The sequence below is a fragment of the Nymphalis io genome, chromosome 13 (genome assembly GCF_905147045.1).
Source record: "Nymphalis io chromosome 13, ilAglIoxx1.1, whole genome shotgun sequence".
In the NCBI taxonomy this organism is placed as follows: Eukaryota; Metazoa; Arthropoda; class Insecta; order Lepidoptera; family Nymphalidae; genus Nymphalis; species Nymphalis io.
The window spans coordinates 8,023,288-8,039,310 of record NC_065900.1 but is presented as its reverse complement, the minus strand read 5'-3'; the positions used below and the strand labels follow the sequence as shown (position 1 = coordinate 8,039,310).

The 16,023-nt window shown below is 31.5% G+C and overlaps 4 protein-coding genes across 5 annotated transcripts; 2 read left to right on the top strand and 2 right to left on the bottom strand.

The window, feature by feature from the left end:
* Positions 1–34: 34 nt before the first annotated feature.
* On the top strand, positions 35–1,599 carry LOC126772902 (DNA polymerase delta subunit 3-like). The gene has a single exon (XM_050493501.1). The coding sequence runs from the start codon at positions 153–155 to the stop codon at positions 1,470–1,472; it is 1,320 nt and encodes a 439-aa protein (XP_050349458.1). The 5' UTR covers positions 35–152; the 3' UTR covers positions 1,473–1,599.
* Positions 1,600–2,066: 467 nt separating this feature from the next.
* Positions 2,067–5,671, bottom strand: LOC126772938 (TAF5-like RNA polymerase II p300/CBP-associated factor-associated factor 65 kDa subunit 5L). 2 transcript variants are annotated; one of them, XM_050493547.1, is made up of 12 exons: positions 5,472–5,671; positions 5,238–5,392; positions 4,770–5,144; positions 4,536–4,680; positions 4,392–4,467; positions 4,171–4,309; positions 3,775–3,957; positions 3,263–3,415; positions 3,047–3,194; positions 2,699–2,867; positions 2,318–2,549; positions 2,067–2,209 (listed from the first exon to the last, which is right to left on the bottom strand). In XM_050493547.1, exons 1-12 carry the CDS (start codon positions 5,538–5,540, stop codon positions 2,098–2,100), a joined length of 1,956 nt encoding a protein of 651 aa, XP_050349504.1. In that variant the 5' UTR covers positions 5,541–5,671; the 3' UTR covers positions 2,067–2,097. The 2 variants fall into 2 exon arrangements, with proteins under 2 accessions (XP_050349504.1, XP_050349505.1); XM_050493548.1 differs by having other exon boundaries at positions 5,595–5,667.
* Positions 5,672–8,725: 3,054 nt separating this feature from the next.
* Positions 8,726–11,756, bottom strand: LOC126772934 (ATPase H(+)-transporting accessory protein 2). The gene is made up of 8 exons (XM_050493543.1): positions 11,649–11,756; positions 11,441–11,571; positions 11,188–11,286; positions 10,944–11,087; positions 10,682–10,825; positions 10,329–10,458; positions 9,849–9,982; positions 8,726–9,127 (listed from the first exon to the last, which is right to left on the bottom strand). Exons 1-8 carry the CDS (start codon positions 11,728–11,730, stop codon positions 8,960–8,962), a joined length of 1,032 nt encoding a protein of 343 aa, XP_050349500.1. The 5' UTR covers positions 11,731–11,756; the 3' UTR covers positions 8,726–8,959.
* Positions 11,757–12,596: 840 nt separating this feature from the next.
* LOC126772909 (protein N-lysine methyltransferase METTL21D-like) lies at positions 12,597–14,173 on the top strand. Its single transcript, XM_050493508.1, has 3 exons — positions 12,597–13,152; positions 13,226–13,421; positions 13,623–14,173. Exons 1-3 carry the CDS (start codon positions 12,896–12,898, stop codon positions 13,851–13,853), a joined length of 684 nt encoding a protein of 227 aa, XP_050349465.1. The 5' UTR covers positions 12,597–12,895; the 3' UTR covers positions 13,854–14,173.
* The last annotated feature ends 1,850 nt before the right edge of the window (positions 14,174–16,023 follow it).

Sequence of the window (16,023 nt, the reverse complement as noted above, 5' to 3'; positions counted from 1 at the left end):
CTAGTCCGTTGTTTTGTCAGTGTCATTTGTCATGTTAAAAAGTGCGCTTAAAGCAAAATCTCTTAAAGTAATAGCCGACTAGCCGTTAAATTGTTAAAAAGTAAAGAATAAGTATTTTAAGGGACCGAAGTACAAACTTCCATTCGTTAATAATGGATTCAGAAGAATCTTTAGAAACTAATTTAAATTCGGTAAAAGATATGATACTAGATGAAGAAAAAATCGTCTCATACGTTTCACTGAGTAAAGATCTTTGCATTCATATAAATAACAGTAAAAGATTGTTACACCTTTTTGTTAGAAAAATTCCTGAACAATGTCCGAATATCAAGCTTAACGTAAATTATATTGTGTCAGGTATAACAGATGATAGAAAAGCGCGGACTACCGTATGTACCGAGGCTGATTTAAAAATCCTAAAAACATCATTTAAGACTGTATTTTATGAACATGTATATAGTGTAAGCAAAGGTTCTCCACGCACTGACCATGCTGCTTATGTAATATTGAATAAATTTGATGACCTAAACCTATGTGAGGGCTTAATTAAGAACAGCAAGTGCATTAAAATGACTTCAGATGAAGTTGGGGGCTTGAAAAGTAATGCAGTATCTATTGGCGATATAGAATCAGCTCCTCAAAAGAAAATCAAAACAGAATCTAAAAATTTGGTAAAAAATAGTCAATCAGATGATAAGATAGCTTCAAGTGTCAGTGAAAATTTGAAATCTAAAGTTAAATCAGAAGTGGTTTCTCCAACCGACAACATTAAAAACAAACAAAATTGTAAAATTAATGGCCATAAAACTCAAAAAGGAATAGCTGGATTTTTCAATAAATCTAATACCAATCTTAATAAGAAACCTATTAAAGAACCTGAACACGCACTAAAGACAGTAATAGTAAAAGAAAATATTCAAGTTGAAGATCAAAAACTAAAAATGGAAATAGATGATGATCATCATAAAGATGAGACAGAAAGATCAGTTAAAGAGGAACCTGTATCTGAAAAGAAAAATAAAGTTCTTACTCAAATCAAGAAATCTACAGCTAATGGTAAGAAAAGGAAAAGAGTATTGCATGTTTCAGATAGTGACAGTGATGAGGAGACCAACCCCGTTGCAGTCAAAGAAGAAATTAAAAGTGAATCTGATGATGAGATTCCTGCAACACCATCTGCTAACAGTATAAAAATAACATCAGGCATTGTTAATCCTAAGAAAAGAAGAAAAGTGGTGGATAAGACTTATATTGACGAGGATGGGTACATGAACACCGTAAAAGAAGAGATTTATGAAAGTTATTCAGAAAATGAGGATGATAAAAATGTCAAACAGAATTTAAAAGAAGTGAAAGTAGAGAAGAAAGAATTATCACCGAAAGAGAAGAAAAATGGTGTAACTAAGAAGAAAATATCCCCTCCACAAAAAGGGAAACAAGCTACACTTGCACAGTTTTTCAAGAAAAAGTAGAAGTTATATAGTTTAATTTAATCATGAAATTGTTATGGTATACTATTGTCAAATTGAGAGTATTTTGTTATTTTCTCTTAATAATATTGAAAAATAAATATTTTATAATGACTTATTAATTACCTGTATCTCCTTAAGATTTTAAATAAATTTGAAATCATAAGCAAATAGAGTTTGTCTATAATAAAAAACCAAGCTTATTTATGTGTAAATTGTCTGATTTGTTAGGTATGGCAATATATATGGCAAACTTCAATTGAGAAAAAATTATAAAACTAAGCAGATAAGTGATCATATAAAAATTAATGTCAGGCATTATGCACATGAAGTAAAACATGACACTTTGAGGCTAGTAACAGTAAATTCTTCAAATTTTATTATTAATTCTTGAGTACTATGTATAGGTGTAAAGATTATTCACATGGTCAGTATAATCCTGAACAAAGATATATTTGACTAATTTTTTAAATATTATGGTGTCTCAATGTTACCCATGAAATGGTACATGTTTTCAAATACTAATTTATTTTCAATCATGAACACTAATGTTGTGCGATTACTCCATATATATATATATAAAATAAAAAAAAACAATATGTTAAAAGATCATTTATTTATCAATACATCATCTTTTAGTTCCTATTGCTACCATCCAGTCTGGGTGCACTTGTACATCAACTAAATATGAGCATTTAGTATTATATGTAGAGTTCGAAATATCTTGGCCTGATACTTGCCTGTAATTAAAATAAAATTTTTTAAATTCGTAATTCAATTGTTAATGTATTCAATATTTTATTTATATTTTTATTATGTTTTCAATATTATGTACATTCATAACTTACTTATTTTTAGTATTTGTATCCCACACAACTTTGACTATTCCGTCCATGCCAGCAGAACATAATATGGAATAATCAGCATTGGTATCATTGGGGTCTGTACAAATTCTGTTGGACAAGCTAGGTTTTCCAACAGCAGACCAATCTAATGCGGTTACTTTTCCATGGTGTCCCCTGTATTCATGTACACATGTACATGCAGCTAAATCCCATATTTTTATCTTTTTATCATCACCTGAAAAATAGCAAGATATTTTATTAACTTTATAAAATACGAGCTATGAAATTAAGATTTCTAAACACCGTGAAATTAGTACGTATAAATAATTATAGAAATATAGTTTTTTTGCTAGAACTTAATTTGGGTGTTAATGCAAACGTTACCAGCGCTGGCGAGATGTGTGCCGGCGGGCGAAAAGGCGAGCGCGCGCACAACGGCCCGATGTCCGCACAGAACGCGCACGAGTCGCGCGTCGCATACGCTCCACAACCGCACGCTGCGGTCGGCGCCGCCCGTCGCCATGTACGCCTCGTTCGGGTGGAACTTGACGCACTGTAATATATACATATGGATGGTCCAATTCGTGCGCGTAAGAAAGAATTATATCCCATTGTGAGAGTTATTTGGCTTTTTACGAACTGATGCAATTAGCTAACTGATATTAGCTATATGATACATTTAACTTTATTGAAAAGGTTTTGAAACATGAAATGTAATAATTATAAATTTACCGTCACATCAGACATGTGTCCCACAAATACTCGAATAGGAAATGTCCTATCCAAAGACCATAATTTCGCTGTTCTGTCATGAGATCCGGTTACTATAAATAATCCATTTTTTGACACATCCATGCACCATATCGGATAATTATGACCTCTAAAATATCACAAACAGTTAATACATTATTTCAAAGTAAAAAAAAATTAAAATCAAAACAAATCTACCTATATATGGATGCACATGAATAGTCTGACAATCTCCATGCCCTCATTGTATTATCATGTGAGGCTGAAAGTACTAACTCTTCTCTAGAAAGTATACTAACTGCTTGTACTGGACCAGAATGCCCTCTTAATGGTAATCCTGTTCCAATTTGACTGAAATAAAAGTTGCAATAAAACAATACTATAAATAAAGGAAATATAGCTTAAAATGCATGATCCATTCCATTTAGTTAGTATTTTAATAGAGTACAATCTTCTTATAAATTTATATCTTATTACACCTAATTAATATTAGTAATTATATTATGCTGATATGGAATTGTATTATGCCTGTGTCTGATGAAAGTCCACCACATTTACGTCATGCACAAAACAGCATTGGAGCATTGTGGTGGAATAAGCTTCAATCCTTCTCTTCTAAGGGAGAGGAGGTCTTAGCCCAGCAGAGGGACATTTATATGCTGTTACTTTCCTTTTTACTTTTAAATTATTATATAAATCTTGTTACATACAATGTAGTATCCAAAGGCGTTTCTGGTTCAGGTGGAATGCAGCAAGCCAATTCAATTTCTGATATGTTTCTGTTGATCTTTCTCTTAATATTATTTTGACCAAGATCCCACAATCTTAATTCCGAATTATCAAATCCTCCACATAATACATTACAGTATTGGTCAGTTTTTGCACACACTAGACTATATAAAAAAAACATGATTAATACATACACACCAGAGATTTGTTAGTCTTTATTGTATCAATTTCTTTAGTTAGAGATTATATTTTTTTATGATTATTTGTTTGATATACAGTTCTAAGAGTTGAGGATATCCGACAAAGGACACATGTGTTTGTTTGAAGTTTTTTTGTAAAGTTATACATTAACTTAATTAATATATAATATTCCTTACTGTGTATCTGGAGCAGCTATTTTGTACAATTTAAGCGGTGCCATATTTTCTCTAACACCTTTGATTGCATCCTGCAGTTCTCTTAATTCTTTATCCACAGATTGGTATTCTGCATGGCCATTACATTTTGAAAATATATCTGGAGATATTAAATTGAAGTGTATTTAAGCTTACCTATAATTATTAATATTAAAAAAAATTTAAAAGATAAATCAGGTTACCATTATCGTTCCCTTTTTCAACACAATTTACAGAATTGACATTTCTTTCGTCATCAGTCTGTTCTTCATCGTCCTCCTAAAATAAAAAACAAAAATAAGTGATGTCAACATTTTATTATTGCAAGATAAGCAATAATAACTTACAGGGTTTTTTCTATTTTCATTATTTATATCTATGTGAAACCAAGTCTGAAAAACTTGTATCAATAAAACATGTCCATGTTTGGCTAAATATGTTTTCAACATATTTAGTGCATCCTGTGATAAGTAAATGTCATATTTACAAGACCTGTTCAGAAACAAATAAAATTTAATTACCTCCATTTAAAGTACATAAAATACTGTCAGTGTTCTTATCAATATAAATAAATAAAATACCTAAAAGCTGCAATAGACGGACGAGATTCTACTTCTTGTAATGTATACACTGTACCAATATCGTCCAGTAGCTGGTTCATATAATCTTTTTCTGGAGTTTCATTATCTATAGTACCATTTTGTAATGAATTAAATAACTGCTCCAAGCTATTAGGACGGTAAAGTGCTGAGGGTAGATTTCCATCAATAGGCTGATGATAAGATAAATCTTTTTGTGGTAATGAAGCAGAATGCCTTTTTAGGAACATTTGTGCAGCTCCTCCATGTCCACCCCGCAACATTTCTAGATATAGATGACATAACAATGGGGTCAATAGACCAAGTAATTCATTTTTCACATTTTCGGTTTTAATACCTTTAATGAAATTAACAAGCCTATAAAAAGAAAGAATTACGGTTAGAAATAAAAAGCACATAACATAAAATGCTACATACTATTCTATTAAAATTTATCCTGACTAATATCACCTTGTGTATTGAACATCATAATGTCCAGGGTCGTTGTTTATGCATGAAAACAAAATAGAGTTTGCTCTACTCGCTTCACTTTGTACGATAGTCGCTACAGCCATTTCCTCGGCACTACGACTTGAAGAATTAGTGTTATTAAAAAAATCGATGTCCTGAAACAATAACAAATTTAGGAAGTTAAACCACATTTTAAATATTAATATGGTCATGGTTTATTATCGTTTTATTTACGGGGTAATTCCGTCGTTCTAAGTAGGAAGTAACAGCAGCTTTAACTGCATCATTTCGAGTCCTTTTCATTGATTAAAATAAATAAAAATATTGCAAATTCAATTACAAAAATTCCGTTATTACTTTCGCATCGACGCAATCATGATATTGGGATAATTAACGACTTTGGATATTGTGACAATTTTTTACTACATAAAATAATAAAACTCAATAATGTCATCTGTCAACTTTCAAGAATGTGTTAACTGTCAAATAGTTGACAATAGGTATATATATTTTAAATATTTTTTTACTTTTTTAGGCTAAAACTACAATAGATTTATAAGCAATGAGTAAAGCAATTAGGAAGATGAGCTTATTTTTTTATTATCTCAAAAGATCATATTTAAAATATAAAAAATACTGGCAAAAGATTTTTTACGATATCTGCATAAATGAATTTTTTACAAATTTTTAAAGTTACGAGTTCTTAAATTCTTTTCCGGAGCGACCGATCAACGCGTGACGTCACATCGCCCAACGTTGCTCGTTCGTCCATACAATTTCGCCTAAATTTTCGCGTTATTCTTGATTTTATTTTTATTTTGGTTAGTATAAAAAAACACTTTCATATATATATGTATATGTATGTTATATATATATATATACAATACCATAGCATACTAATTTAACAAATAGAACTTAGTAAAAATACTTTTTCTATATATATTATCAACAAAAACAAGCAGATATTTTCGTGATGAGTATTTTAATAAGGTACTCAACCTTAGTAGTGAAATTTGTCGTATTTATAAGTTTTTAGTTTTAGGATCAAACATTTAATTTTACAGACTAGTTATCGGCATTCGTTTAATATAAACATCATTAATGTTCGCAATATGGCCTTGATACGTTGAATACCGATAGTGTTGTCATAAGAGTTTGTATCGATGAAAAATACATTTTAATGTTAATCTTAGGTTTATTGTTAATCTTGAAGATTATTTGTAAACAACGCCGCATCGTCAATGATATAAGTTAATGACTGTGACCCATTGAAATTGATTTTTACCATACTAGGTTACTTTGAAAATCAAATACGTAGTCTAATATAGTACATTTGATACAAATGTCATTTTCATAGGCTTATAAGGGGACTTTTGAATCGCCATGTTACAGTATATAATTAAACGTAGAGCTGCCACCTACTCTGCTTCTTCTGTATTTTAATAACATGTGCAAATTAGCATCATTCAATGTTGGCAGACGACAGCACTGTAGACGCCTTATATACTGTCCGCGCTAATATTTGTCGGGAACACGTCGATGAGTATAAACTTATGTCTGAAATAACAGGTTTTTATTAACCAAAGCCTGAGATTGGAGCCAACCATGCTTGGTAAAACTCAACCCCAAACCGAAACAAGTTAGCGCGATGACTTCTAAAATGACCATCCCCTTATTTTGAGAATACCGCCTCGCTACCAAATCCTGTATCTGGACGTTAAGTTCGGCGGTCTATTGGAAGGTGAAGCCACATTAGTCTCTAAAAGCTTTGTGTGCTCAACAAAGTAAGCCAGTACTTCATGTCAGCTCCTCGCCTAAAATTCTAAAAGGCGGAAACTCAGCCCCATATGGAGTACTGCTCGCATCTCTGGGCGGGAGAGATGTCATGTCATTATCACTCTGCATCTTCTATCACATCTTTTACGGAGGATGCTCTGAGGAACTACTTAGTCTAGATTAATCCCATGCGCTGAATCACCGGACATCGCGTCTATATTCTAAATTCCATCCATACCATCTCGATGTCTGGAAATCCACTACTACAGCGCTATTTTTAAAGCATTTCCTGCCATTTCCACGGAACCATATTACCCGGCGACTTTTCCGAACCGTTATGACTCAGAAACCTTCAAGAAAAGCCTAAGCCTACTCATTCCTTTAAGGCCGACAACGTACCTGCAAGAACTCCGGTGTTGCTGTCCTTAGACAGTGGTAATCACTTCCCATCAGGAAAGCCTTCTGCTTGTTTGCCCCCCTTTTACATAAAAAAGGTTTCTTCCAGTAACAGATTATTTCATTAAAAGTAGGCGCCTCACATCGCTATGAGCGCTACCAATGACATAGTATGTTTGCATCCTTCACCTTCGAGATTGTTAATTTTATTTGCACTTTCATTAGAGGAAAATTTACAATAATATACCGTGGCTCTATATCGTAACTATCGCGCCCCGAACTGTGTACGTAAAATTAAATTGTAATCTATATCGATATTATCTTCTATCGAAAGCGGAAAGCACTAGTATCTAATATAAATAAATGAAGAATACGGACTTATTGCCGATTAGAGTTATGATCAACTGCATTAACAAAATATTAAAATAAACAATAATAATAAGTTCACTAATATATTTCGAGTGATTTGTGAAAGAATCCGCAATCATAAGATCGATTTTTGGTAGATTATGTGCAGGTCTACTTGAAAATACTGCTCTTATTTTAACATAAAATAATAAATTAATAATCGTTCTAATATTATTATTAGTAAAGTAACATATTTGGCCGTCAAATCACAAAGAAGGTTAAAATAAATACAAAATTATCAATGCACGTATCGCAAAAATGTCGCCCGCAATAACCAACCGGCGATGTGACGTCACAGTCAAAACTCTGACGGAGCAGAAATTATACGAGAGCGCCCAAATTCATTTGCTTATAAAAAAACATTTACATGATATAATCATAATTTTTTCACACATGTTATTATATTCATTTAATAGGTAGGTATACCTATTAAATGCTGGTAGGGTAGTATGCTGATCTATCACTTAGTAGTCATTCTGATGCACGCATCACTCTTATGCTGGCAATCGTCATACCTTGTTTTCAATCTAAACTTGATTGGATAGAATTTAGGTATTAAGTGTATTTTGTAAATAAAAAATTACTGTGCCTGTTTTATTAATTTCATTAGCAGAAAAATGCGATGAATAGAATGTTTTCTTAATTGAGTTTTACTTTTGTTTGTACAAAAAATACTAATCCAATCCAGAGTCGAAAACTCTAACTTAGTTAGGAGTGGCCTCTAAGCCTATTCAAATTAAAAATGGACTATTTATTTACTTTATATAAGTGCCTTGCACTTTAAATGTTGTGGATAAATGCATACAAATTCAGGTAATGTGTCTTTCAACTGTGGGTTTATGATACTATATTTACAAAAAAAATATTATTGTTTTATATTGCGAAATAATTCATGATCAATAAAACAATTATTTCACATACCTTTATTTCAAGAACATAAAATTACAACTCACATAACACTATATTACACTTATTCATACAATAAGTTACCGAGTTTTAACCTAAGGTTATCTCGTTTAATCAATAATGGGTGTAGGTCCACAGAATATGCATAAGAAATTTGACTCCTTTACATATTCAAATGTTTAATATTGGTACTACAAAGAGAAAACACATGGCTTCACTATAGAAAGATATATAATTTAGTTGTCTTTCTTCATTCTAGTGCTTGTCATGCGGTAAATGATGGAATCTCTGCCAGGGTCCATGTCCATAATAGCATAGACAATAGCGACCAGTGTAAATGTAAACACCACTCCGAACCACAACATAATATTGAAAATAGCAGCATAATCAGCTGTGTAGTTATCCTGAAATTTACAATTATTGTTTAATATTAGTACCTACATATAAAACATACTTTTATTTCATTAATTAATCTAAATAAATAGTATTAATAAGTCTACAACAAGTTTTCATAGCTAGCTTTAGGGTCCGTTCACACAGACCGGCTCGGAGAGCATCGGCCTGCTTTTTTCTTTTCACACAGACCGGGTCGTATACGCTTGGAATTGGCCGGAGCGGAGCCGCCAACTATTTCACATCGACCGGCTGGAAGAGATCTGAAAGCGGGTGCGAGCGAGAAAGAGCACGCAAGCGGAGCCGGTCGGCTCCTTTTATTACTTCACACGAAGCGCGTTCAGGCATTTTTAATGACAAAAAAGGTGCAAATGCAAAAATAAACTTTACTACAATCACTCAAAACACTGTTTCCAACGTGATAAAAATCTGCTCTCCTCTCCGAGCCGGTCTGTGTGAACGGACCCTTAAATGTCTTTATACAAATGGATTTTCCCATATACATGTAATAACCACTAAATCACTATCTACAGTTTACAACGACAAAAAATAATACTCCATCTTGCAAGTAATTTTTAAACTAACTGTTTTATTGCTGTCCCTGAGAAGTTTCTTCTCATTCTATAACATAAGTAATAAATGTTATATTCAATAAAAATATTGTTTAAATTCAGCTATTTAATAATGTTCATAGAGATATTTATAATCTATCTAAATATTGTAGTAAATTACCTGTGCCTCTATTCTGAATTCAGGTGCAGCTCTAATAGATCTTGTGTGTGCCACATCAGTAGTAACAGCTGTCACTAGAACAGATCCTTCATAGGCCTTTACAAATGCATCACTCAGCTCCTGCAATGCTTTTCCTGTGTATGAAGACAGTCTCACTGTTATAACTCAATTATGTAAGCTAGTTATTTTTTGCTGATTTAAATGTTCCATATGTAATTGAATAAAAATATATAAGTACTTTTACAAGTATAGTTATAAAGATTAAATAAAGATTTTAGGTTATAGACTTTTCTTAATAACATATAAAAATGAGTATATAACACTAATAGGCTGTTTAAAAAATGTGTTCATTTGTTTGATGAGGCACTCACTTATTTGGTATTAATTAAACAATTGTTTATAATTTTTCTGCAATAAAACTTTGTATATATTAAGAACTTATCACATTTAAATATTTTCTCTTAATGTTGTAAGACTCACCTAATAGTTTTTTCGCTTCTTTAGTTTGTAGAGAATTAGGACCATGTAAATCGGACAATGGGTGTAAAGAACGGAACCTTATGTTGTAGAAATCAAGAATGTTGTCTGCTGAAATTGCTCCAGATCTGATCTAAAGATAAGATAGAAATAAATAGTGACATCATTTTTGTAACAATTATTGTAGACATTTGAAAAGTGATAGAGCATTGACACGTCACACAAAGTTTTACAATGACATTATATTATATAATATACAAATAATAAAAAAAATTAAAGATTCATAATAGTTGTTAATAAAAAAGGTTTATTATAAGCAAACTAAAGTAAGAACTACTACTTAGCATACTACATACCTTTACTGTTAAAGCTTTCAAAACTTCTAGTTCATAAAGAAATTGATAATCTTCCTCATTTCTGTCATATTTCAAATGCTGCAATGTTTGTTTTGATACTTTTTGGGGTGTGATTTCTCCAAAAATTTTTGAGGCTGATAATAGCTGAAATTAATAAATAGAAAACTATGTTATAAAACATATTTTCAGTTTAAAGATGGAATGCTAAATGTATAATTTTATACTCTATATAGAATGCACCAGAGCATTAAACTTTACTTACATCATCTGCCTCAGATAATTTGATTTTGACCAGTTTGTTGCCACCATTTGTAAACCTCTGGTTAATCCTGTGCTCAATAGCATCATAAGTGTCTGGTTCATATTCATCAACAATCAGAGGAAAATTTTTACCTTTAAGGCCAGCCTATAATTTAAAAAAAAAAACGATCGTAAAAATTATATTAAATAGAAAATTGCTTCATGATAAAAATCATTTTATGAATAACTTATTTGAACAATCTTACATTTTCTCCCAATGAGGACACGCCATCTATGTAAACTTCAACAACGGCTTCAGGAGTGTTGAAAGGATCTACTATTGAAAGTCCATTCCATTCCGAATTCTGTTAAGAGCAAATCAATATTACAATTATACTAATTTCTAATTAGACATTAGATGATATGATATAATTTAAATTGATTTAAATTCACATTCAAACAAATTCACATTTAACAATTTATTCGTATTTTACCAAATTAAAAATATATTTATTTTACCTCTTCTACGGACAGCCCCAGAGAAGCAGAGAATACTTCCTTCAGTAGGCTTTCAAAGGTTTTACTTGAACCTGCAAACTTCAAGGATTGCGGGCTATGCAGAACACTAAATTCGCCCCCAGCATTAGATCCTATAGAAAAGTTAAATCAAACGTTTTTAATAATTTGCAAATCTAATATAAATTATTGTGGTGTAAAAAATACTTACCAATTATTGATATTACCAGGGTAATCCAAAATAGAGCCATTGTTACACCCATTTTGTTCGAAAACTTATGGCTGACTGTCATATGATTAAAGTCTTGCCATTAAAAATCTATATTGATTACTTGGTCTATATTATCATAGACTTATCATAGATTAATGAGGTTTATTTCTATAACGTAATTTAATTCTATTACATTTGTTGAAATATTAATGTAAAGAATATTTAATTTGTTGTTTAATTATGAATGTATAAAGGTAAAAAAATGAACATTTTATTAATTATTATACATTTTTTTCTATCACTGTCAAATAAGTTTGTTTATATATTTGTTACGCTTTCACGTCTTAACTAGTTAACCGAAATTCATCATAAAGTTTTGCATGCATTGTTAAGGATACAGGAAAAGGGTACTAACACCCGACTCCCTCTCTACCGTCACATGTAGGTAAAGCCAGAACGAGCAGAAACTTGTACATACGATTTTCAAACACTTTTCTTTAAAATAAGCTATTACTAATAATTATTATTATTAACTAATAATCATATTTGTCTAGCAGTGGACGTCTTTCGGCTGATATGATGATGATGATGATGATGAACTAATAATAATTTAATACCTACTTATATTTGTTTTACTATTAAAATTAGTAACATAAATATCAAATATTAGTATTAATAATACTTGATATTTATGTCAGTAATTCTTAATTATTAAATATATTATTTTTGCTTGAGTTTGTAGAATTATCTATACGGGAGAAGTAAAAGACTTTCAACTTGACCATATTATATATTTAAATTCGGTCTTAAGTGACTTGGAATTATAGACACTACAAGAGACAACGATGTTTGCAAGCTTTCTGTGATTTGTCTCTACTACAATTTACAAGATTTTAGAACTCTGTGATATTTGCTTGACAGGTTTGCTTGAGTGAAGAATCACACATTATGGATTAATGTCTTAAATCAAATACATTTTGATTTATAAGAAAAACATTTATTTTTCAAGTTTTAAGTGTATTTACTTTAGATTTAACAAGAAAATCAAGAGTATTATAATTTTAAGTGAATCATTCGTGTTCTTTAAAAATCTAATGATCAAATAATAACAACTGACTGACATATATAACAAAGAATTTTGTTTACTTAAAATATACTTAAAAATCGTAAATTTGTCCACCTCATTAGTTGTAAAATAATTTTAAAACATATTTGGTCTTATAAATTCACGTAAAAGAAAAACTGTAATGTCTCACAGAACCTCTTGTTTTCAACTAAATGATTTATTTCCGAGAGAAATTGATATAGAAGTATGCTTAAAGACTTTAAAAATATTTCAAAAGTTAGAAGGTGACGTTAATTGCGTTGTATGGGATGCTTCCCTTGTCCTTGCAAAATACCTTGAAACTATGTGTCAGCATAAAGCTGACTTTTTGAGTGGTATAAAGGTATTAGAATTGGGGTCTGGATTGGGAGTAGTTGGGCTTACAGCTGCAACATTAGGGTCAGCAATATTTATTATTTTTTTATAACATGTAAAGTTTATATGTTTCAGTCTCAAAATATTATATTTTTAGGGCTCAAGTAACACTTACAGACTTACCTGAAGCTCTACCTTTACTCCGTTTGAATATATCAGAAAATAAACAGAAAATTGTTAGTATGGGAGGATATGCAATAGCCGAGTCTTTAGTGTGGGGTGACAAAAATTCCGAAATTCATAAACAAGAATTTGACATGATTGTTTTAGCTGATTGTGTTTATTATGAAGATGTAATAATAACATTGAACTGTTTAGTCAATTGCTTGTAAAGTAGTGTTTTGTATAGATTTTTTAATAATATATTAATATGAATGCTTTGATTATTATTTTTTTATTAACTATTATTAATTTGGATTTGCTATTGGCTTGTAGAATTAACATGTAGTATTGACACATCTAGGACACATATACTATATTTGAACACTTTTCAGGCAATCGACCCTCTTATAGAAACCTTACAATGCTTAAATAACACGATAAAAAAGAAACCAACAATATATTTAACTCAGGAACTCAGAGATTCAGATATTCAAAAGAAGCTATGGAATCTATTTTATGAGAAGCTTACTGAGTTTTTCTATATTGAAAAAATACCAGAAGAACAGCAACACATTAATTACAGAAGTTCAGATATACTTTTATTAAAAATTATAAAAAAATGATATTTATACAGTTATGATTTTTGGTAACCTATCTGAATGAGCACAAAAGATGTACAAAAGAAAAACAAGAATATGAACTATTTCCTAAATTTAATCCTAAACCTAAAAAAAATATACTACTATGATAGACTTGCTTTTGTTATGTAAACTAATTAAATATTTTTAAAAGTATATTTACAAAAGGCAGTTGTCTGATACGATTATGCCCGACAAGTGTGGGCATTGATAAAGCTAATACTAAATAATTACTTGTCTATATTTATGAACTGTGAACTTATCTACAAGACTACAATGGCTTGGCTATATGCTAAATGTAGTCAGCAGTCACAAGTGATTAAAATAATATATGTAGTTTGCTTAATTGAAAAATATTGTATTATTTAACCAATGCTACTTTATAATAACAAATATTATATGTAACATGAAAAATTAAACACTATAATGTCATTTGTTTATTCAAAACAATCTATAAATTTAAAAATATTTACTACAAAACCATACTAATATTAATCGGTGGGGCTGTGTGCATGCCCGTCCACTTTTTTTTCGCTTGCAACAGGGCAATCTATCAAAATCAATAAGCATCGAGTTTCTTTTAAAGTGCTCTGATCGGCCTTTCGGCGAGTACAGTCGCCAGCAGAGTAGGTTAGGCAACAGTCTTTTCGGTCATTTATATTATAGAGTTCCATCTCTAGTGCATTTTAGAGACAGTTTTTTCCGTGTTTCGTTATTTGTTGCTGATATATTTTACTATATTCTATTTCTTCTTCTTTTACTGTTTTCAATTTTAAGTCGCTGTAAAAATATTTGTTACAGTGTTGTTGTTGTAAAAATATTAAGTATTTGGTCTGAAAACGTTCAAGTATCTCAATATAGCTATTGCTGGGTGAACCCGAAAACATTAGAGTTAGTTGAGAATAATAAAATACAATACAAATATAATCCAGTATATACTTCGCAATTTAAGTATCTAATGTTTAGTATATTTTGCATGATCTTGAGATCTTCTCATCTTTTAAGAAATAGAGAGAGACAGGTGTTTTTTTTGAGGGTGAATGTCAAGTCACATGATTTTCTCTATGTGGCCTTTAGTAAGGCAATCCGCTTGTCTAACGGTTACTAATATTGGTATAGTAAGCGATGTATTCTGGTCTGATCACCTTCCGCTTTTTGTAGAGTGCAGTCTAGATGAAATTAATCCTAAGTGCAAAGTTCATAAAACATCACATAATAAAGTTATCTGGGTTACCCTAGACAAGGAACAGTGAAAAAATAAATAAGTACTATAATATGCGTAATAGTAAATTAAGACTAATTGAATTCTGACAGGAACTTGGTCTATGCAGTAATAGGCATTGTAATCATTATGAACATAGGCGAATTCTTGATGATTTGTATACCAACATTGTTAATATTTTATCAGAGGCCGCTGAACAGAGTCAAGTTGAGACACGGAAAAATACACCTGTTGGCCGTGTTGTGGAGAGGAATAGGCATTTACTTGATGCTCACGCGCAGGCCAGGCTTAAGTATCAGACATGGTTGTGGCACAAGAAGCCAACTTCTGGTGAGATCTAAAACGACATGTGCCTTACACGAAAAGTGTCTAAAAGTAAACTTAAGTTGTGTCAGATTCACCAAGAGCATATTAAGCATGATATTTTGGCCTCACATCGTAATGCCAAACACTTGCAGAAATTTTTGATTTTAGGCCTGGCCTTCCTGTAAAAAAGCCGAGATGGCCCAGTAGTATGAACGCGTGAATCTTAACCGATGATCGTGGCTTCAAACCCAGGGCAAGCACCACTGAATTTTCATGTTCTTAATTTGTGATTATAATTCATCTCGTGTTATACGGTGAAGGAAAACATCGCGAGGAAACCTGCATGTTTCTGATTTCACTGAAATCCTGCCACATGTGCCAAGCCGCATTGGAGCAGCGTGGTGGAATAAGCTCCAATCCTTCTCAGCAGTGGGATATTCACAGGCTGTTACTACTTCCTGTGAGTGTTGGGAACACTGATCGGCCTGATAACATCGCTAACATATTCGCTGATCATTTTAAATCCAGGTCTCCACTAGGCTCACCATTGCGGGTGCTCGATGACGGATGATGTCGTGATACTGATTTGATTCTATTTTCTACCAGACAAGTCACAAACATAATTAA